Here is a 24,677-nt window from a genome sequence, read left to right on the forward strand (position 1 = left end):
TTGCGTGAGGATGGAGGCTCAGTTTCTATTAAATGGAATGAAACGGTGACATCCTTCATGGAGTCATTTCACAAATCCACATTGTGAAATGATGGAAGGAATCAGTGAGCTGATTGAACTTCTGAACTGGAATAATCTAAAGAGCTGGCAGATGAGGAACGGATTGGAAACGGAGGAGATGGAATCAAGATGGGAATTAGTTTCACTGCACACCTATCCTGATTTATTGGAAGATGTACTTGTTAAAAAAAACACACACACACACACACACACACACACACACACACACACACACACACACACACACACACACACACACACACACACACACAGCTACAATAGAACCAGAAATGAGTGAAAACTCACTGAAGACTAAAGGCATTGAACCGGTGTTGCTTCAGATTCAAACTGGAAGTAAACCCTAAACTTTATGGTGCTCTGTGGAGTTTACTTGTAAGCAAACACTTTCTGTTTACAGTCAGTGTTTCTCACCAACATGCGTTTTAGGTGATGCCTAAAACACATGTTAAATAAAAAAGATTTTTGAGCATTTGAAATGGCATTGTTTAGTTGCAAGTTGCAACAAAATGACATCATATGACCAATTTACTGCTGTACTAATCCCTAAGAGGTGAAATCCAAAATGCAGAAAAGTAATAGAAAGTTGGGACCTTCACCCCCACCCCCAAAGTTCAAAGTATTTCCAAAAACGGAGTTAAGTGATGTTCTAGTTTGCGAGATAACAAAGACACGCTCCAAATTGGACATAGATGCTTACTGACCGAGATCACTCTGTAAAAGTGGAGCTTGGAAGTTCACAGTCTAGTGTCCCAAAAGATAACAAGGACACTGAGGCTGTATGAAGGTCTAATTAAACTGGCCTTTTGTGTTTGGGGACACAGACACACACACATGCACACATGCACACACACACACACACACACACATACATGTACAATCATACACAGAGATACAAACAAACACAACAAACAAACATAACACACACAAAGAGTGGGGTCAGTACAATAAAGCCACTGAGTGTCCACCAACACAGGAACACTGAAGCGCACCACATAAACATCAATACACACACAGACACGCACGCATGCACGCACACACGCACACACACACACACACACACACACACACACACACACATTAACCAGCTAATTTAGCTTCTATTGACACTTCATCACCTCCCTGAGGTAGTGCTGGCCTCAGTGCTTCATGTTCCTGTTGCCTTTATGTTGTCTGTCAAGCTTTCTATACAGAGTTTACAATGATAATCTCAGTGAAATGTTTACTGCTCGAAAGTAATTTTTGAATCAATGGGTCCTTGATTTCATACAAAAGCAGGCTTCTCACTTCTAGCCAACAACCATTGATTTTGCCAGCAGGAGATGACAGCTGTTTGTTAGACTTTATTAGCTCAAAGCAGCCAGCTAATTAACATTAGCTCTGTGTCTGTGAGTTGGCTGAAAATGTAATACTATAGCTCAGTTAGGCCCGACCCTGACTGTGTTGGTGCCATAGGTGAGATTTCAGATTGGAGCTCCATACGTCTGTCACGATAATTACTTTTGTTGGATGATATATTGTCTCAGAAATAATTGCGATAAACGATATTATTGTTATTTGAAGATCATTTTATACCACTGATATAATGCAAATTTCCCCATTGTGGGACTAATAAAGGCTTATCTTATCTTATCTTATCTTATCTTATAATATAATAGCATACTAATGCAAGCAGTGCAGGGGCTAGGATTGGAGAGTGGGTGCTACACTTCTGTAAAAACACAGACTGCCATTATGGGTCGGGAAAAAGTTATTTACCTTTAATTCCATATAAGCGATGCTGCTCACTTCTGCAGTCTCCACTCAGGACGTAAACAGTGAGGAATGGAGGACACTACTTGCTTAGCCAATGTGACATGAATAGCCTCTTAGCTTAGTGTAGCAATAGTGAGGTCAAAAAAATGATCAAGGTCATGTCCATGTATCATACAACAAGTCCATAATAGACATGATGATGTTGATAATTATGTTATTGTATGATGTGTCGATAATTTTAAGCACAACTTTGGTACTTCAAAGTGGGAGGTCAAGGCACATAGTAGAATTTGGTGGCAAGTCCTGAGGTAGCCTGAACAAAACTTGATTGCAACATCAATTAGCATGGCAACTTTTCAACTGAAATAATCAAACAATGCAATGTGAACAATAATTGAGGTGACATTAATACATTTCAGCAGGAATGAATTATTGAAATTGAATGATTACAAATTGAGCCCTCTTCAAAGACAGCACAACTTTATCACTCCAGCCTGGTGTTCGCCCCGAGTTGGTGAAAGTATTTTGCAGAGCCTCGGGTTACTCAATTAAATACATGGAATACTAGTTTGTTGGTTCTTTCTCTCTTTCATTTTTCTTTTTCTTGTTTTATTATTGTCCAGGTTACCCAATAAAATACACAGAATTCAAACTTCTTTACTGGAACTATTGGTAACTGATAAAAGAGTTCCCAATGGTGACTGTTGACAGTGAGGTCTGTGGTCTGTCTGGATCAGGGACACTGGACATTGCTGTTAGCAACACAAACAACATTCCATTCACTTCCACTTTATCAGGGTGGCAGCAAACGCTATTCCAAACCCTGACAAACACAACCAAATCGCCCTCCATGGATGATTTTTTAAAAATATTGATTTGTCTTTCTAACCCTAAAGGGCTTGCAACACCTTCACTGTGGTTATCAACACCAATCCAGCTCTCTGCCTCCTCTTTTCTGCCTTGTTTTTCCATTTTCTCCCTCCAACCTAATTTGTCCTCTTCTACTTTCTCTCTTCTCTCTCCCTGGCAGTTGTTCAGCGCAATCTGTGTTTTTATCCAACACCCTTTAAGAGACAAAGCCCAGATGCCACTTACAGTCACTCCCTGCAGCTGATGAAGTGTGTGCATTTGTGTGTGACCCTGGAGTGTCAAAGCCAATACTTACAAAGGAAAATCCGCCTTAAGAAATTATACAGCGCATCGTTCCAGCACTGATTTCTTACAGTAAATCCCCACTGTCAAAGATATAATATATGACTAATTGGTGCGACTGGCAACAAGGCACAAGGTGACTTTCTGAGAAGAGATATAGCTGGACACAGTTTGTCCAAATCAGCTGCATTTCATAACGGTGCTAACAGCTCTAAAATAGACAATGCACTCAAATCACCCTGAGCAACTTGTTCAAGAATCCACATGCTAATAAAACATCCAAAGTTATTAAATCAGCTGCTGTATGATACATTTTTAATATAATATGGATTTTGGATTTAACAACATCATCTTATTTTAGTGCTGCAAGGATTGGTGAATTAATCTATTAGACAAGCAACAGTTTTGATAACTTTATCAGGCAGAAATGCAATAGATCTTGCTAGTTCCAGCTTCTACAATGTGAGGACTTGCTGCTTTTCCCTGTTTTATATCATTGTAAATTAAATATGTTCAGGACAGAACAAAACATGTCATTTGTAATGGGCGTCTTTTACAATTTTGTTTGGCATTTTATTACTAAAAGATTAATCAATTAATCAAAAAAGAATCCTGAGATTAATCATTAGCCCACTCGCCCTGATCCATGCTTTATAGGATCATTCTGGTTTATCCAAACTCAGGTGTTGTTTTTTTAGTTTTTAGTATGTATTCCTATGAAGCCTAACCCTAACCCTCACAAGAAAAACAGTGTAGGTCTAAAATTCAGGCTGGAAAAAATGAACCCTAACACTGCTTTGTGCCCCTGGTAAACAGTACACTACTTGGTGCCCCTGGTACACCATATACTACTTTTTTCTAACCCCAACCTTAACTTAACTCTAACCTATAGTTATGTTTATGCCATCTAGTGTCGTAGGAAAGTGATGCAGTTTAGATGATGTCAAGATAAAGTGACTTGATAAGATGTAGTTGGTTGGCTGGATAGCTTGCAAAAAGAATGGACATGCCATGGGACACTACTGTTCACTTCCCACTTCTAACCATGAGTGTTACATTTCCAACCACGACACGGAATATTTTTATAAATCTGTAACATCGTGGTGTTTACTGTTGCCACAACGATGAAGGTTGCATAACTTTAACAAAGTATAAACCACTTAAAAAGTGATAATTTTAACCCAAACCATGATATTTTCCTAACCCTAACCAAGTGGTTTTTGTGCCTAACATATTTTGACCACAGCCCTGTCATACCATAAAATATCATTGTTATATTAAAAGTAATTTGAAACTGTTTTGGAAAGCAGAATATTACAGTCTACAGGTGATTTATGAACGCTAAAAAAAGGCAGTCAAACCTTCAGAAAAGATGTAATGTTTAGTTTTTCTTTCTTTTTCACCTTCCCTCCCCCTCTCTCCCTCCCATCGTGACAAGTTTAATAAATGGGTGAGTGTGACCTTTCTAAGGCCACTGGAATGGAACCATGAGGAGTATTAATATGACAGCCGAGACCAAACAACACCACCTCTCTTGCTCTTGCTCGTCACTTTACAGCTGTCTGTCTGCTGTTTTTCTCTGTCATCACCTTTATATCCACTTCACTCCTCTCCAAAAATAATAATTCACTGACATGTTTAAATCCGTCATACATTTTCCTGTTCTGTATTTCTGAATGACATTACTCTGTGGTGATGATTGGTTTTACATTTGCTGTACTGAACATCATGTCTGGAATCCTTGCGAACCAGTTTGGTGGACCAAAAAACATTTAGTCTTGCAAGAAAGACATTTTTTTCTTTTTTTAACATCCATACAAAACAACTAATCACATCACAGTCACCATACCTGAACAGACAAATAAACACATGCAAACTTCATCCACAGATAATCCAAAGAAAATGAATATTACAGTACCGCCCACACTGTCGAAATAGCACAGAAATGAGCACAGAGCATCACTGATGCAAAAACAATAGAGAAAGGATCTCAAGGATTACATCCTTATCCTTATATAAAGGGATAGTTCACTACACCCACCAACTGTCTCACTATGCGGAAGGAGGTTTGCATAAACTCAGACTCAAACTCTGTAGAAAGAAAATAGTTCTTCAATGATCTGCTCACAATAAGGTCTGTGGATTATCTTGAGTAACTAGGTCATGATTTTTGGACAGAGACATTGCTGTTGGGAGTTTTTCAAATGTATTTTTTTTGGTGTTTTAAGCACCACAAGGTGAATACCATCCAGTTCCATTGTTTTCAAGGGAAGGCAGATATCTATATAGCCGATATTGCCAAAACTCAGCAACTCACACCAAAAATGACCTAGATGAATAACAGCACTACTAATAATAGTAATAATAGTACTACTGGTAAGAGCAAATATGTATCCCATAAACCCCCAATAATCCCTGTTTTGTTTTGTTTTTGTTTTTTTCGTCTTTGGCTCTCTTATGTAACTGCTTCCAGCGTTTTATAATTTTGCCTCTGGAACCATCTGTGTACATCAGACAGAATTTTATGTACATTTGCATTGCTTTGAAAATGTTTTCTCCCCCAAAGGCTTTTTTTGTTTATTAACTATCAGCACAAAACACTGGCTCTACACAGTACAAACAAACTGAAATACATCTATACAACACTACACACCAAACAGTAGCATAATTCTCCCTAATTAAACAACAAACAACAACAATAATGAATATATATGACTATAGTAACAGTCAGTGAACATGCCTAAAATATTACTTAGGCTAAACTACATAAGTGTAATAAGCAAGTTTTAAAGGACCAGTGTGTAAGATTTAGTGGCATCTAGTGGTGAGGGTGTAGATTACAACCTAATAAATACCCCTCCCCTCCCAAGGGTATAGGAGACAGTGGCTGTGAAACTCACTGGAGCCAGTGTTTGGTTTGTCTGTTCTGGGCTACTGTAGAATCACGGGGGCGCTAAGTTAACGTAAACGATTCTTAATTTCAGGTAATTATACAGTAATTAAAACATACTTTTTTCAATTATATAACAGATCAGACTATCATTACTGATGCATTAATTTGTAAATAGCATTTACTAGTGTAATTGTTTGAGGTAGTAATTTTAACAATTTTATTTACTGGATAGTTTAATCTATAACAATACATGTGCTTTATGAACTGAGCATATGTCTGTATGTAAGAATCATGATTTGTAACTAGTAACAGATGTCAAATAAAGTTAGTTTACATTTTAGTTTTTATTATGTTTATAAATGTAGTGTATCAGTAAAATATTTCTTAATGTTAGAGTAAAAGAGTGAAGTGGCATGAAGCTGAACTCAAGTACTGTTCTACTTGAGTGATGTACTTATTTACATTCCACCACTGAGGACTGAACAGCCAGGTGACAATTCAGGCTCTACTCATCTCTTATTTCTTTTTTTGTCTGTGTTTTTCAAATTCATCACCACTGTTTGACAGTTGTTTCTTATTTTTCTTATTTCAAAGCACTCTCCTTTTCTGTCTTGTAGCGTTTCATCCCTTTCTTCCCACTCCAGCATATGACTCTCTAACCTCCTCTGTCACTTCCATTCTGTCGCTCTCATTCCGCTTTCTGTTTCATCTCATCCTCCCATCTCTCTTAACCCGGCTCGTTCCTCTCTTTCTCACCATATCTACTCAGTCTGACGTGCTTATGTAAGACAGCTGGTTGTGAAATCAATTACCATTGCATTACACCGGCTATATTTGGCCTCATGACGCTACTGCTGCCGGTGGAAAGATACCAGTGTTGTCCTTCTCAGATTCAATGCTTTGACTTGTGTGCAAATTCACATCTATGATGGCCTTCTTTTTGTTCCTTTAATTAAAAAGAATGTTGATAATACATGCAGTTCAGAACTCACAAGTGATTGTGTGTCTCCTGTAAGTGTATGAAGGTGTGAATTTGATGGCTTTTAATTTTAGTTGATCTGTTGCTCACTTGGTCTGCTAAACACTTTGATCTGTGGCAAGAAGTCTCCCCAATTACTGTTCAGGTTGTCATGAAATTTGGTGAAAAGTGTTCACAGTACTCAGAGGATGATTCAGAATCTTTTTAGTGCTTCTGGGACTTTTTTTTTTCAGCACCACCATCAAGTCAAAATTTCCCCTTGACAAAATTCTTTGGTCCCTAAGCGGCTATATTGGAAACTTTGGTTGGATTGCTATAGAGTTTGCTATAGTCATGGTTCTCAAGTGCCACCATCAAGCAACAGGTTTAATTCTACCCAAAAAATGTCAAAATCAATGGGCAGATTGCTAAGAAAGTCACCGTGCAATTTTTGCATTTTACTGCCTCCTTCAGGATAAACCTTTTCATTGCTGCTAAGAGTAACGCTTTAAGAATAGTAAAATTCTCAGTATTGCTGTTGGTTCCATTTAAAACATTTTAGTTATGAAGCGTATAATGAACATTGCTAGCTGCTAGCAGGTGTTTTTTTTAAATAGGTTGTGTTTGTACAATTCTGTACATTTTGTATCTGCATATAATGGGGAAAATCTGATAAGGTGAATATTTTTTTACAATGCATACAGTTTTGTATATTTTGTCGTTAATGATAGGTTCATATTTGTCATATGCATCTTAAAACAACACTCAAATGTCCATCACTTTACTTTAATTGTCCCTCCTATCTATAGAGGTAATCAAATCAAGTGGGGTTTTTTTCCCTTAAGTCACAGTCTGTTAGAAAAATCCGGCTATCCCTCCATCAAAGCCTAGTACAGAAATACTGTCTGGGGAAACACAATGAGAGTATTTTTGTACTAATTCTTTAATGCATAGTTCTTCCTATGTATTAAAGTGTTGTAGGAGCAGTGTGTTCAGATAGTTAAGACTTTGTGTTTGGACAGAAAGCAAAGAAAATTGTCTCCTCACATCAGACATGCAAATTTGACTTCTGGATCGTTTGTGTTTATTCACCCCAGACAGTCAATAGCTGGAAGCTAGCTAACAATGGATGCATCAACCATCTCTTTGAAAGTGTGTGCCTGTGTGCTTGTGTCCTCTCTGTATAAAGATCGATTTAACAAGATGTGATGTCACACATTGGTTTGCATTGGAGCCAGTCTATAGTTCAAAGTTATGTTTGGAGCCAGGACCTTTAAGTAAGGAGCGCAGAATGTTGACTTTTACACTCTGGGACACTTATCCTGCTACTTAATTTTCATCAGCTAAATTGTGCTTACAGGGCAGGTATCATAATCAAGTAACATTATACTCTGTGAAATATGATAAGCAGCAGGTTCAGCTTTGAATCAACATCCAGACGGCTGCCATCAAAGCTACAATAAGTTCTCAAATCTTGGAGCAATAATTTGACTACAAGCACAATTATTTGGTGGCCTGAATTTGAGGCCATAATTAATTGTTAAAAAATGACTGACTTAGTAGCTGTCAGTGAGCTTCCAGAGAGAAGCTTACGCTTTTTTAATGGGAGTCAATTGGAGCATCTAGTGGCCATTGATGGCATCGCACTTTATGGTACTTCAGCATTGGTTTCAGCCTTAAGCCATGGTAGTTGCTGCTTGGTTTGTGTTCAGTTCAGCCTCTGACTGAACTCAGAACTCACCAGAAACCCTATTTCTTTTTGTTATTTCCCTCTAGTCTCTCTCTTTATTCCTCTCATCTCTGTATGTCTATGAAACAGATTCATAAAGCCTGGGATACTTCTTTTATTTCTCAAATTGAAACATTTCCAACTGGTGTGGATGCTTCTTTCCATTAATTTTCACCACCACAGACAAATTTGTGTCTAAGCGTTTCTCTTTGTTGTTGAATTTGTAGACAATAAGCACCACTTAACTACACATTTTGCTTAAACACACAGTCAAAAAGATGAACATTTTAAGTAGGTGTATTTTGATACATTGAACACATACTACCACATCTATATATTTAATCGTATCTAGCTTATCTATCTAAATTTCAACTAACAAAATCAAAACTAAATTTGACACAAAAACAGTAATAAAAAAATTATGTCCTCGGCCTTCACAGCTGGTTGATGCAATGGTTGTGTAAACTTCAGATTCACAAGTCAGCTTCAGAAGCTACAATTGGAGAAGAAAACCTTTGGACTTTAGTACTTTATCCGTAACTACTGATGTTTTGCAAGATAACACAAAGACAAAAATGCACATTGGGAAAGGTCAAGTTACCACACAGTTTTCCTCACATTATCCTAGACAGCAAGTGTGTTTTCATATATGTAGATGATTTTATATGTTGTATACATTCATATATTTTGTTTCTTGGACATATCATTGTGTCTTTCCACACCATGGATCCTTTATGTTTGGTGTCAAGTCTTAAAGCAGTGTTGTGCATTTTACACTGCCAGTAAAAAAGACACTGAGTTAAACATTGAGGCCTGTGTTCATTACAGTCCACTTTCCACAGTGTAGGGCCTTATTTCAAAGCCTCTCTTCATCCCTCAACTAACTGCGGTCATGTAGCCAAAGTGTCAGTCGGTGAGAAGTTATGTACCAGCCTGTTTTCTGTCCCCGTTCTCACTAGGAAGAGTTGCCAAAAAACAGCTTTTCTTTCAAACCAAAGAGGTTTTTTTCCTCCAGTTTGGGGAGAAAATGGCCCTCTTTTACAGCAGTTTAATGAGGAGAACAAATTGAACCTGTCCTCTTTTCTTTTTTCTCCCTCCTTCGCTTCTTTTTTTGCCTTTCTTTTTAGTTCTGCTCAGACAGGGTTGCTATGACAACCCAGCTTAGTCCCATCGGGTCTGGCGCACCTTCTACTGGCTGCTTTTTTATTTTCCCACCATCACATAAGACCATCCTGTCAAATTACACATCTCCTTTGTTATCATGTTGCTTTCATTTGTTTCTTACTGTCAGCTTTTCAACAAATCACATTTATTTCTTTATACTTGACTTTTCATTTCACACTGTGTTATTCATAACGCATCAAAAGCAGGGCTGATACCATTGTATGAAAACTATCTTTACATTATACATTATATAACTCATAGAGATGTCATTATTGCTACCCTTTCCATTTACCTGTTTTGAATTACACATAATACCCTCTTTTTTCTCCATTCATAAGAAAAACTTGCCAAATTACACATCTTGCACAGTAACCTTTTCTTGTTTTCTTCCTCCTCCTCAGGTTTATACAGGCTTATAAGACCCCGTTCCTATTGTCTTGGATTTTTTGTCGGTGCTGCTCAGATACAGACAGGACAGATTAAAGGCAGGCGCATTATCGTCTTTTTACAATGATCCGCGTCCGCGGCAGAGTCAAGGATCCCAACCTCCAAAACAACTTGTGATCATCTACAGGCTCACGTTTGAGTGGAGAACATGTCATCAATCTCTATGAGCTGACACCAAATCAAAAAAAAAAGAAAGAAATTAAACCTGCTGATGCAAGTAATTATCATGTTTTCCAGTTGTGTTTTTCCTGGTTATCATAACTCACTGTCAGTGTCTGATTAGCAGCAATTTTAAAGAATGAGTCTAATCTAGCATTCAAAGATGGTGCTATTTTTAACTTTGACCAAAATGAACTGTTGACAGCCTATAACACAGCAAAAGATCAAGATCACAGATCTGTAGATGTTGTTCTTTTTTTGAAGCGAATGATGCATTTCACACACACACACACACACACACACACACGTTCGCTGCCTAACTGTCAAATATACTGTATAAGCTTAATACGATCACATGGCTATCAAATTTGGATAGTAATTTGAATATTAGTGGGAATATTGTTTATGTATATGTATATTAAGAAACATTTTTTAAATGTACTAAAATGAATAATAATAATAATAATAATAATAATAATAAACATTGGTGGCAGTCATGAGAATAAGCAGGTTATATAGGATATTCTATGTACTGTATGTATGTTATATGTATTGCATGTTTTTAAATAATAAACATTGTGCTGGAGTATCTGAACTCTTTAGACCAGTACTAAAGTAGTTAACAATGAAGCTGGAAGTAGCTTGAAATAATTATTTTAAAGCTGCATTAATTGATTTTGTGGCCACCTGGGGGCAGAAAATCTAATTCAAACACAATATTGACAAATAGTATCATCACATGACTGACGTATTAGCAAACAGTGACCTAATTACATCAGAGATGGAGCAACAGTAACATTAAGCTGTAATCATGTTTCTGGCCACCCAATTACAATGATTAGTCTGCTATTTCCTCTCCTTTTAGCTCTGTGTTCAATTTGTCAGTCTAGTGCACAGCAGGTTTATCAGAAGTTTTCCTGCCTGCTGTTGCTGCTGGAGACGAGGCTGATGAGAGTGGACTTGTTGGCTAAAAGAGGCTAAAATTCACCATATGAGGGGTGCTAATTCTTATATGAAAATATTGATTAGTCCAGATTTAAATTTGTTTTAAATTTACTGTCTAAAAAATACAACTATTCCCTTTTCTAAAATCCCAAATATTATTTTTCTCAGGGTAAAAGACCTCTGAAATATCAATAAAACACCATTTCATGTGCATGTATATGTATATTGCATATGTCTCTGCTACACAACTCTACTAAACAACACCAATTTTTGTGTTATGTACACATGGGTGTACTGTGAGAAAGAAAGAAATTCAGGCCTGCACTTATCTACTGAGACCAGGCTGGGACCGGGTGTTACTTTAAGAGGATGCAGGGACAGTAAAAAGGTTCAGAGTGAAGCTTCCTGTCAGACAGAAAATCAATTGCACAGCCATGTGGAGGGGACACGTCTGATCTAATGTACAATCACAGAATCAATACCTGGAAACTGGTACAGCAGAAAGCGAGAGAGGCAGAGAGGAAGAGAGAAAACTGTGACAGAAAACAAGACAGGTTCAGAGTGGTTTGTCTAACATAAAAAAATGTGTTAACTGCCGTCATAAAAGTACTGAAGCTGAAACTTTGGTAGGGGGACATAAGTGTCACATTGAATGTACTTCTTCCCTTTTATTTCTATAGTCTGCTCAACATACTAGAAAAGCTGCACAGTCAATGGCTCCAACATGTTGAGTAAAACTGCTGAGGCTCACCAACGTCTCCTGCCTCTCCTCCAGCTCTGTCAGGCTACAAGATTACCAACTCTGCTCAAGTGTATTAATTAGACATATGGCTGCCACACTTCAAAGAGGATAACAGCCCTCCAAAGGATATGGATACACTCTCTCTCTCTCCCTCCTACTCCTCCATACACACTATACCTATATCCTGCAGCCTGATGCAGAGCCTGAAAATATGGAGTGACTAGCAAAGCACATACGACTAGTACAAAAACACTGACTGCTATAGATAGGCTCCATAACATCCGCCAGAAAATAAAAAAGAAATGTTGTGAAGTCAATAACAGCTTTGAAACTAGTCCTCAACAATGGCAGTTTTTTTTATAAACACAAGAAATCATACGTGTTAAAGCACTGTTAATCCAGAGTTTTTAGCTAGCTAGCTGCAGACCGTGACTAGGACACCAAAACAGACCGCTACAGATTATTAACATCTACCAGAAAACAAAAAAATAAATGTTGTATATTAGGGCCAGATATGTAAAAAAAAAAAAAAAAAAAAATAGTTTGAGATATTTCGAGTAAAAAACTTTTCTGAGATTTCTGAGATTAAACTCGCAAATTTTCGAGAAAAAAAAACTCAGAAAAAAGGTGTTTAATTCTAACTGAACTGATCTAATTGTACTTTTCAGTTGGGTTTAGCAATAAGGAGATACTTGCATAATGCACGAGCGACTTCTCTCCAATGTTGCAAAGTGAGCTGATTGCTTGGCAGAATAAAACACCTTTTTTTTTCTTGCAAATTTGTGAGTTTAATCTCAGAAATTCTGAGTTTGTTTCTCGAAATATTACCCCCCGTCCTCCAGGTCAGTATTTATTTATTTTTACATATATTACCCTAATACACGACCATAGCTTTGAATCTAGTCTTCAAATGACTTGCTTTTTATAAACATAAGAAAACATAGGCGTTGAAACACTGTGGTTTCATCAACAGCATATCCTCATGAGTAAGCTAGCTAGCTTTCAAGAGTAAGTAAGCAAGATGGGAGTTACTCCCATAGACTGTATATAAGAAATGGATGTAACATCCATGACGTCACCCATTGGTTTGTGGACTGCTGCTCGGAAGCCAATAGTTTCCGGGAAAAATAAAAACACGGATTCTACTTATATGGGCATCAGGAGGAGCATGAGGCGCCCTCCTGAACCTGTGAACCAATCAACCTGTCAATCACGACGTAGCCACGCCCTAATGCATACCCTGCTTTATCGTCAAATATAAAATCAGGGAGGCCAAAATTTAACAAATGAACATCATACTGCATTGAAGAAGGCTTTAAACTAGCGATTGAGACCATAAACACATTTTGAAAACGTTTTACTGAAGTTAGAAATCAAGTGAGAAGTTGGTGAATTCTCCATTGACTTGTATAGAGACGGAAGTCCTTTTGACACCAAAACGGTCACCCCCTGGTGGCCATTTGATAGAATGAAGTTACTTCCGCGTTGGCATGATTTCAGAGGACCGGAACTCCCCGCCTGGTTACTCCTGAGTTTTCAGCTAGCTAGCTGAGTACCCTATGTCCTCAAATAAAAGATGGTAGTCAGTTAAAAGCCGGTCCAAAAGAAAGGCAGTGGAAAAAACAAAGGTTGATAAACTCCTGGTGTCTGTTATAGTCTGCATGTCAGTTAAGCATAAATAGTGTAATTCCAGTTCTATGAGAACATATTTAGCCCCCTAGCCAAAAGTTACAGAGAAAGGAGGGTGATGGAGAAGATGTAATAATACGGGACGACAGTGTATTTTTTAATAATAGTAATGACAGCAACACTACATGAGCATGGGTAACCATGGTAACCATGGTAATTTGGCTAAAGCGATTATAAGTGATGCAGTAACAAAAATGTAACAGAGCAAACATCAGAAAAAATAAAAATACTAAAATACAAGAAAATATACTTATGAAATAAGAAATTCCAACAAAGGCATGCCAAACTCTGGTTGAGTTTAAGAAAATGCCCTGGCCACTGTTTGAGGAAGTGCAGTAGTTAGTGGTATGAAGTAGGGTTTATCAGCATCAGCATGCTAACACAAAAACTAAGATGATAACTACCTTATTCCAGAAAAATAAGGGACTAGGGAAGGCACACATTCATTTGCAAATATTAATTTTTAATTTAATTAATTTTTTACACACTTTATGTAAAGCAACAATTGTTAAAGCTGCTTAAACACTTCAAGACAATAGTAATGTAGCCTACACTCCTTCAGCTACTGAATGAGACACTAATCATTCTCTTTTTGTTTAAAACAAATTCTGGTTTCTATCAAAAGACAGCTACCGTAGCATGGCATAAACCATAAAGTATATGTAAAAATCTACCTGCATTACAGTGAAGTTAAAACTAAACCGACTAACATACATATAATCTACAGTAGTCTTCATTTCATTTATCTGCCATCATTTTTCCTTCCAGCTGATGTTTTTCGGCTGGTGTTACTGAATTAAGTGGATGTAATTCCTGGACGAACTTCTCCAGTCAAGCAGAGCAGAGATGTTAGTAACTGACTGACCTGTCTGTGGGCAAAGCTGGAGTGCACAAACACATAAAATGAACTGATACACATCCTACTGATATGCGTGTTCTTACACCCCGTCACAAGAACAGAAGTAGCCTACTACAATCAGGGCACTACTTACAAATATTTTTGAAATCACAGTGAGTAATCCAGCTCTCTCCAACATTTGAAATGAAACTCTAAATTATTTATAGCTGCTGAATGTCTGGAGGAGTCTTCTGTGGCTTAGCAGCCAGAGCAGGGAGATCAATGTCGAAGTGGAGAATTAAATATTAAATATCAGCTATCAGCTCCAGACCCTCAGCAGCTCTTTCTCTTATGGCAGAAAAAGCTTCCTTGTCAGTACTGTCAGATGAAAGCTCTTTAAAAAGTGTTACACACCACACCCAAATAGTCAGCAGTGCAGGCTGTGAGAAAGGCAGCCGTACTTTAGGATTCAATGCCATGTATTTGAGCCTTCATGCTATGAGCTTTGCAAGACGATTCAGGTAAAACAAAAGGGACACAGGGAATGAACTTAACTCACCGTTGTAATCTCACACTCACTCAGAGCTCTATTTTCGCCTTAGCCCTCAGTGGTTGGGTCAAAGTCGGGGCGTAAGAGGGTGACTCCCCCTAAAAGGTCTGAGGCTCTGCTGTGAGCTGGACTCATTACAGCAGCCACAGTGCAAGGGTAAAGCTAATGTTAGTTGTTAGCAGTTAATATATGTGCAGAGGACACGGCAACAAACCTCTTTAATCTCCACTTTTCCACTGAGGTCTGGGCAGGTTTCACAATCGTATTGTGGTGACATAATTGTATTGTGCGATTATTTTACAAAATTCTTCAACTTTAACTTTTTTGTCCACACCAAGTTGGACACGAAATGCAGAAAAGAGGTGGAAATAAGGGTGGATTAAGATTTTTAGCTTTTTATGTATGAAGTGTTATCTGATGCAGTATTTAAATGTGACACACATATAATTGTTTTATAGCATAGCAATTTAAGAGGGGACATGCATTGTAAAAATAAAAAATAAAAAAATTATATGATGATGATTTAGATACTGGGTTGTATATTTGGACACTTTATAATAACCTACATTAACCACAACTTGCATGCCAAGAATTATTTTATACATAACTCAATCCTGCTCTGATATCCTGCTCTATATCCTAAAACATGCTCGCAGGAATGATGGAGTGTGTTGGCTCGTGAAGAGCTGGCACTTCCTGAGATGTGAGCAGTGATTAAGGTGAAGCCCGTCCATGTCTGGGTTTGCATACAGTTATTTGCCTCATTAATTCCATATTAAGTGGGACCATGGAAAAGAGGCCAGTGCTACTCTGTTGGTCATTTTCACAGTATTTTAATCAATCAAGGCTGAGCACATCTGTCCTTTTAAATCATCACCTTATTTAACACACACACACACACACACACACACACACACACACACACACACACACACACACACACACTTTTGCTGGACTTTTGCTCAGCAAATTTGTAGGCAGTGTGTGAAGTTTAATAAAACAGCTTTAATGCTGAAAAACTGCACAGCCCTGTGTACTGCCAGGACAAAGGCTGAGACGACACTTGCAGTCCCCTATAGCTGTTATCTCTTTCTTTCTGTAAATTCAGGTCCTAAATAATAACATCAACCCACTGCCTCATCACAGGCTTTGCCTTTGATTCATAGCCGCAATATAAAGTTGAGCAAGCTTAACAGTCTGTGGACAAAAACCTATTCCCACCAAACTAAAGCATGGTGACATTTAATATTAAAGGCTTGTAGACTGCTCCCTGGAATCTGCTGATTTAGTCAAGTCAGTGTTAGAATAAAGCTAGAGGGCAGGTCCAGCAAGACTGCACCAGTGTTCCTGAAAATTGCACCTTGTTAACCCACAGCTCTTGGGTAAATGTTTTTCAGTTGATTTTGTACAGCTCATCAATCATCTCAATGTTAGTACTGCTACTGTTTCATGTACATCATGATTTATTCACTAAGTCTGTTTCCATGTCATTTTTGCATCAATAAAATGTGAAACATTGTACTGTGGGATTGTTAGCAGCAAGCAGGGTACAATCATGAATATTCCTTTCTTTGTTGAATTTGTTAACATTTTTATGGGGCACAATATAGAGCACTGTGCTAATTATGAAGTGGAAATGTCTAGAAGCAACAGCAACACAACCCTGAAGTGGTAAACCAACAACCTCACAGAACCAAACTGTGTTGGAAAACAGTCTCCACAAGAACTGTTTGTTGGGAGCTTCACAATGTGGGTTTCCATGGCAGAGCAGTGGCACTCTTAAGATCAACATGAGTAATGCCAAGTGTTGGCTGCAGTTGTGTTTATCACACCGCCATTGGACTAGAGCAGTGACACATGCTCCACTACAAATCTGTTATGGTGGATCTCAGGAGAACACTACCTGCCCGAATGCATAGTGGGAGATAATAATGGTCTGGGGCTATGGTTGTTGTTGTGTGGGCTAGGCCCCTTTTGTTCTAGTAAAGGGAAATTTGCTGCAGTGTTTAATGATATCTTAGATAACTGTGTGGCAAGCGTTCGAGGAAGATTCTCTCTTATTTTCCAAATGTAGAGCAAATTTTCATAGAATTCATAGGAAAAATAAGTGTCAAGAGAACATTTTAAATAACTTTCATCTGGTACTGTTGTGCCAATTTTAGGACCATCAAACATAAAACACTGTGTATTTTTCAATGTTTGTATTATTCCTATTGTATTTCTGTGTACTCTTTAATGTCTTGCCCAACTGCTGGTGTTGGTTGTCTATATGTTGACAGGTCTAGCTTTGTAGGGTCCAAATCAAATGTACCCATAGGGACAATAAAGTATCTATCTAGCTATCTATCTATGACTGTGAAAAAAGTGATAAAAATGTTGTGTATTTATTTGAGGACTATTACAGAGAGGAAGCTTTAGTGATGTTTAATTCATGTTACATGTACATCATGATTTATTCACTAAGTCTGTTTCTATAGCGCTTTGTCACATTTCCATGTCACTTATACACCAGCTTTTCCTTTTTAGCCCAGTGTAAAAATTTAAATAATTTGCAATATTTCGACTTCTTACTGAATTTCGGTCATATCTGCTCAAGGTTTTTTATTTGCGAATTGAAACAGATGCATATGTAAACAGGTGGATGGAAAACACAATTCTGGTTTGGTTTGGAAGATCTTAATCTCAACCCCATCCAGCACCTCAAACTGAAGCAAACTGAACTGGATGAACTGAACTGACTATGCGTTAAGGACTTTTTATCAACATACAACAATAATCACAGATGATCTGCTGACAAGTGTGACATTAACCTCTCATCTACCAGCAAGCTAAGGCCATCAGCAAAGACCAAACAATCCATCTTAGCCTTATTCACCAACATTAACACAACATGACTTGCATTCATTTGGCTCAAGTTGAATGGCACAGTTGGATCGTCCGGCAGGCACTGAAAAATTCAACCAAATGTCCATTCTAGGGGTTGTGTTTCTATGATCCAATCCCAGAGCTGCAGGGTGGATGCTAGCAGGGCAGACGGATAGACAGTGTGTGGCCACCAGCAGTACACTTATGGGAGAGGGGAGTGTTTGCCGGACTCCTTCCTGAAGCCGAACGGAGAACCAGGTGTCAAGAGGCAAAGCTCAGTGAAGCACACTGAGGGGATGAATGGTTTCCTTCACAAACCGCAGTTGTTTCCTTCACAAACACATGGTTTTTACCAGAGTGTCCCCTGAAAATGAGGCCATAACCCAGACTGGTTTGTATTTTATTTCCAACTAGGACTGAAGGTGTAAAGCCAAATCATGTAGAAGGATAAAGGGGTTATGATTCCCCAGAAAAAGCTCTATGATAAATCCCATCTATAATAAATAATAAACAAAAACAAATAAAATAGTTGACTCTTTTAAATTATATAAATAGAAGTACTTCTAGTGGTATCTAGTGGTAAGTATTTTAGATTCATGACTGTTAATAATAATCATTTAAAAAAAGAATTTGGGTGAAATTTTAGTTGGACTGCCAAATGTATCTTAATGTTAGCTTTTAACATGGAAGCAAAGGCCACCAATAACAGAGCTCTGAAATGCTTTAACTTGATTTTTTTGTAAAGTGACAGTTAATCTCATTACAGTGGAAGAGAAAGATTGATTTTCTTTTTTTTTAATGCTGTAAGCACCACAAATTAATTACACATACTTCCATACCACCAGATGCCACTAGAGATAAATGGAAAAATAGATATTTTTGTTATAGGTTTGGTTGACCCATCCCTAAAACTAGAATATATAATATACATAAAGTCCATTAAAAAAATTAAGTCACCTCTGCTACTCACCTCTACATTTATTGAACTAGTAGACCACACAATTATTCATTTATATGGCTAATGGTTAGCTTTGCTAATTAGAGACACTAAGTTTGTAAAATGGATGTGGATGTGAGGAAGCTATTTGAAAACACACTGCATATAATATATTTGGCTTGGTAGTTCACTATTTTTCTTCTGCATAAACAACGAACACACAATCAGTTATTAACATTTCTATTTCAGTATAACATCTGGCTGCACAGCATTTTACATCATTGAGGTTTTTAATAACAGCTTGTCTTGAGGGCAAAAAGCAAACTCATGTTTCCACACATTACATGACCCTGTTGCCTCTGGTGTGCCATCCTCCATTTTAATAGAAGTCCTCCATTAGTGACCACAGAACAGCACAGTGCAGACATTCAATAACCAATATGTCAGCAACAGAGTTCACTTAATGAAGTCTACACATCATGACATCCACTCTGGCTCTGAACACATACTGACGATGAACATGTGTTAAAAGGCAGAAAAGTATTTCTGCCTTTTAACACATGATGAATATGCTGCACTTCTACTGAGGTAATGATCGTCACCATAGCTCTTCTAAGCTTTCTTATATAACTATATTGCGTACACACTAAAGCTCTATAACAAATGAAAAGCATGCAGAGATGTGTGGAACCTGCAGTTCCTTCAAGACTGACTCAGACATTCACACATGACAACCATCGGCGAGGCTATAGATAACACAAATTTAGAAAAAATCATGTGTGTATGTGTGATGACAGGACATGCTTTATGCTCCATTTCTTTGTGAGTATATTAATCAAGCCGTGTCAAGTCTTTTTGATGTTGAGAAATGGATCCAATGAAAAATGTATCTGACGCACAGATGGGATTTGACACACAGGGGTAGTGGGGGGCTGCTAGCAAACATGGGCCTTGTAGATATATGATGTGGTGTATCACCGAAAGACAGTGAGGGATAAGCAGTGTCACTGATAGTCCTGATCTCAAATGTTATCATACACCTGATGATTTATGGCAACGACAAAAAAAAAAAGACAACTGACCTCAAGCTAGTGTCTACTAAAAATAAATAAAACAATGCATGTATTCTTTTGCAACTGTGGTGCATGATTACAAATGAGATTATTACAGAACAATTCCAGCATGAAGGCATGTTTTGTTCAGGTTACCAATCTTTTTTCAATTATTATTAAGTTATTATGAAAAAGAACCTCAAGGTCCACTAGCTTATTGTGAGAGCTTTCAACTGCATCTCACAGTCTATCTTAATGTTTTGTTGGGTTTTTTATGTATTTTAAAGTAAGAGTGTGTAAGGTTTAGTGGCTTCTAGCGGAATGTACATGGCAAAAAATGGAAATATAATATTTGTAAGTTTTAATTAGTGTAAAATTCCATGAAAATAAGAAACGTTTTGTTTTTCTTAACTTAGAATGAGCCCTTGAGCTTGAGGATGTGTATATCACATGGTTTCAAACTGACGAATCATGTTCAAACATACTTGGCAGGCTCATTTTTATACAGCAAATTATGATATATGCCGCCTAACATCACCGCTGGTCTCTCGTCTGCAACCCCAATCAATCTCATTCTATACTCCATATGGCCTGGCGGCAACAGAAGAGTGGACTGATCAGTTTCCTGGTAATACTTCAATTGACACCATCTACCTGCCATACCACCGAGATGATCGGCCCAATCAGCATCCAGCGTCATCCCATTGGGGAGAAAATGATCTGATGAACTGATCGCTGCAGCTCTTTGCTGATTTACTGCCGGCTCTAATGTCTCCGCAGCATTTTGATATATGATATAATTTCCTTTTGGAAGATAAATGTTGGTCTCACAGATGAAATCTAACAACAGCTACCACATTACTTTGTCTGAATATAAAGTGAAGCGCTGCCTCTGTGGCTCTATATGTACAGATATCACCACATTTACATATTATTAATTGATTAAGATAAACAGAACAGTTTATATTATTTTGATTGATTGATATTTTGTGATTTGATTAAACTACATAACACTCTGACTTTTATTATAGCTAAATTACAGACTGAATAGCATAACTTGCTGTATCTCTATGTCAATGAGTTTATTTTTGAGAGAAATACAGCGTTAGTGGAGCTCTGAGTTCAAATCATTTTGTCACAGTACTGTCAGGTAGTTGTGTTGAAGCTGCTGCTGTTAGCGAGTACACTGCTGTTCCAACTGCAGAGTGAATCATAAGTTCATACTCCTGAGTCGAACTTAAGTCTAAACTAGCGAGTATGCAAGTCCGTACTTGGAATTTATGAAAAAAGCCCTATATCAAATTAACTTTTCGTCCGTTGTAACTTCCGTCGTTTCAAATTAAAATCCTGTTTAGCGTACACGATCCAGCCATATACCAGGTTTTGACCTAGTCTTGCTTTTGTCAACTAACCTTTTCTAATGTCAGGAAATTTCACCCACAAATAAGTTATTGTGTAATCGTTACTGATTTTTAAAAAGTAGATATTTAGAATGAGCACAGTGTGGATATGAGAAGTATCTTTATGTAAAAAAAAATAAAAAAAAATTTTAAAAAAAGGGCAGCAATTTATTTTGTGACCTTCAAAATAAAATTGCCTTATGTTTTAGTGTATATGTACAATTTGTTCTGGAGATGAAAGGAGCATTGCTATTGTAAAATAGTCATTGTCTATTTTTACAAGCTATCAATTTGAAACAGTGAAGGACTTATCTAGCATACACACTCACTGCCTGCTATTATTATTATTGTGCTGTAGCAAAATAGAAATGTGATCTTCTAATTTTCACCTGTTCAGACTGAGTTGGAGGTGTTTGCTGGACTGAATTAACTGGCAGTAAATGACTCCGAGAGAATTGGCATAACATATCTTAATTTGTGTCACATAATTGTGATACAATATAAAAACATCCACACTGAAAGGGATGAATACCAAACCACTGATGCTGGAAGAGTCTCACCACCACAGTGTGTCACCAGGAACAGGTTGCCGCCAAATGTTGTCGAGGGGAATTTTCAGTTTCAGGGTCTGGCTTTACTCCCAGTCTATTTCCCAGTATCTGTTCCAGTATCTGTTGTGGTTTAAAATGACTTTTTAAATAGATATTTGTCAGATGACAGATGGACTAATGAGTGGTCCTGTTGAAGTCTTATGCATGTTTGTTTAACGACTAGATGATGAATTTTCATTGGATTTGTGGGGCATCATTTGTCGGCTGCTGCTGCGGAATGAGTATATGAAACACTGGACTGACTGGTTGACAGAATGGAACGGATGGACGGAAATGCCATAGATAGATCCACACAGGCTGGATAAAGGAGGGACCTGTGTGGCACGGTATGGTACGTTATGTGAGTTGGTACAGTGGCTTCACGAATCCTACGTACATGGTCTGCAGGAGGCTCTGTGGAACCGTGCAGCCAGCCTTGGGAGGGAAGTTCCAAAACAATCCAGGCCCCATCTAGCAGCGGGTATAAAAATACAAGAGACAAGATCTACTGTACTGGTGTTGGTGCATTGCAGGTGCAAAGGCAGTATTAATATGCACAGAATTAGAAAAGGAGACTTCATGCAATAATACTACATAGAGCAGACTGTGAATATCATTACGGAGGAGGAGCCTGTAGAGATTGCCATACAGTAAGAGATGAGGGAGAAAAATGTGAAGGTTAACAATTAGTAAAAGAAGAAGAATGGAAGAATGATACCTTAATTCCAATATTGTAGCTATACAATCTAAAAGCCAGTGTGCATCTTTAAAGCTGGATTAACTGACTTTTATCAGTCTTTAATAGTGGCCAGAAAGACGTGCAACAACACAGACTGTAATTAACATAAATAATACTGTAGTCTCATTTCCCAGCAGACACAAGGAAGCTATCTAATTAGAGCAGAGATACAGCAACATCGAGCAAAGAGGAAATATATCAGCATGCAAAACATGGTAATAACAACCCTGCTTTTCCAGCGACTCGCTCGCAGTGCCAACCTCCATTGTTTAGCTGTTGGACATGCCAGGGAGTGGGAGGGCGGAGGGGGCGAAAAGTGGGGTTTGGGGACTCCAAGGAACAAGAGGTGTTGTTTCAAAACAGAATGAAGAAAGAAGGTTCAACATCTACCAAAATCAGTGAATAACCAGTATTGACCAGCAATTGTATGAATCATAACTAACAGATTAGGATCATTTGTAATCTAAAGGACAGTTAAAACCTCACTTACTGCCTCTTTATCCTTGAAGTCGAACTGAAATTGGAATTCTCCTCCCATTTTGTGTGTGGAAATATATGGATACTGAAGCTAGTGCATATTTTTTAAAAATTATATTTTTCAAAACAGGATAAACCACGGCAGTCTTTGGATTTTGGATTTGGGGGAAAAGCTTGAAATTTCTGGGACGGGCGTTTCCCCATGAAAGCAATTGACTGATATCCTCTCTTCACACATGGTCTTTATAACTGGAGCAGTGATAAGGTGTGAGAAATGTATTGCTCTTTGTAAATCTATTTATAACCCCCCCGAGCTAAGAAACAGACCCGCTCCCAACGGGAAGACAGGCTCAGCTTCAGTGACGGGTTTCATGTGCTGAAGGAGCAGCGGCGTACAGTGAAAAAAGCTAGTAAGTTTTAATAGCGTTAAAGCAGAATGTGAAAAAAAGCACCCCCCTGCAAGGAAACGATAAGGGAGGTGGAGTTCTGAATCCTACGGATAAATTATATAAGAGGACCAAACAAAAATGGGACATTGAGGGTGTCGCCATGACGAATAATAAACTTTGTTACATGTTCATCTTTCTGCTGATAGTGTAATCGTGGTTTAAATCATCCACATACTGGAAAAATACATAACTTTTGTGAATCTTATGAGGTTCATTATTATTATTTAAATGTAAAAAATATGATTATCCTGATAGATTAAAGTGTTTTAACATATTTAAGTGGCTAACTGGATCATTCATTTTACAAAAGAGCACCCAAACATCAATCTTTCAAGCGTTGCCAGCAGCGTTCAGCAAAGACTGGCAGATTCGGGGCAGCGTTAAACCCGAGCCTGCACCAAATTCAATCAACTTTTATGACTTCCACCTTCTGTAAATTCATCATTCACTCGCCTCAGTCTGCTGCAAATCCAAACATGATTTTCTTTCCCTCCTCTCTGCAGTTAGACACCACTTTAAAATTAGATCTGTGGTGTTTACTCAAAGTACAGACTTTTTTTTTTCTAGATGCAGCAACTTCAACACAGCATCAACATCAAGCCAACGTTACTAATACATAAAAGTAAGGCAGGCTATCATAAAGGAGATAGCTGATAGGCAGGTTTTGCTCTGCTTTACAGTAAATGGCTTTGTTTTCCTAACGGGGTCAATAAATTCAACCTGTCGACATCCTATTCACGCCAATGCAGAGGCTGCTGGAGGGAGGTGTGTGAGTGTGTGTGTATGTGTGGTGCTGGTGTTGGGGGGGGGGGGGGGGGGGGGGTGAAGTAAAGTATAGAGTACAAAGCCTCAGCAGCAGTTTTCACACACATCGTGCCAAGAATCCTGTCCTCATTTTAACATCCTCCTCCTCCTCCTGTAAGTCCTCTAACACAAAAACAGCTACAATGCACAAGAGCTCTCCTCCTACTTTACCGGGTAGATCGTGAAGAAAGTTCAAATTATATGCTTCACGTAGAGTTTTAGCCTCGATTGTGGCACAAAGACACTTCAGAATGACTGGTTTAAC

At 38.0% G+C, this 24,677-nt stretch overlaps 1 protein-coding gene across 2 annotated transcripts in view; it reads right to left on the minus strand.

Annotated features, from left to right (window-relative positions):
* The window catches only part of ndrg4 (NDRG family member 4), a 48,731-nt gene extending 26,317 nt beyond the window's left edge, over positions 1-22,414 (minus strand). For both annotated transcript variants that reach the window (XM_062421651.1, XM_062421652.1), the window contains exon 1: positions 22,341-22,414. In XM_062421651.1, coding sequence (XP_062277635.1) covers positions 22,341-22,414 — 74 coding nt within the window. The remainder of the gene's footprint in view (positions 1-22,340) is intronic.
* Between the last annotated feature and the right edge of the window lie 2,263 nt (positions 22,415-24,677).

The sequence above is a fragment of the Scomber scombrus genome, chromosome 6 (genome assembly GCF_963691925.1).
Source record: "Scomber scombrus chromosome 6, fScoSco1.1, whole genome shotgun sequence".
In the NCBI taxonomy this organism is placed as follows: Eukaryota; Metazoa; Chordata; class Actinopteri; order Scombriformes; family Scombridae; genus Scomber; species Scomber scombrus.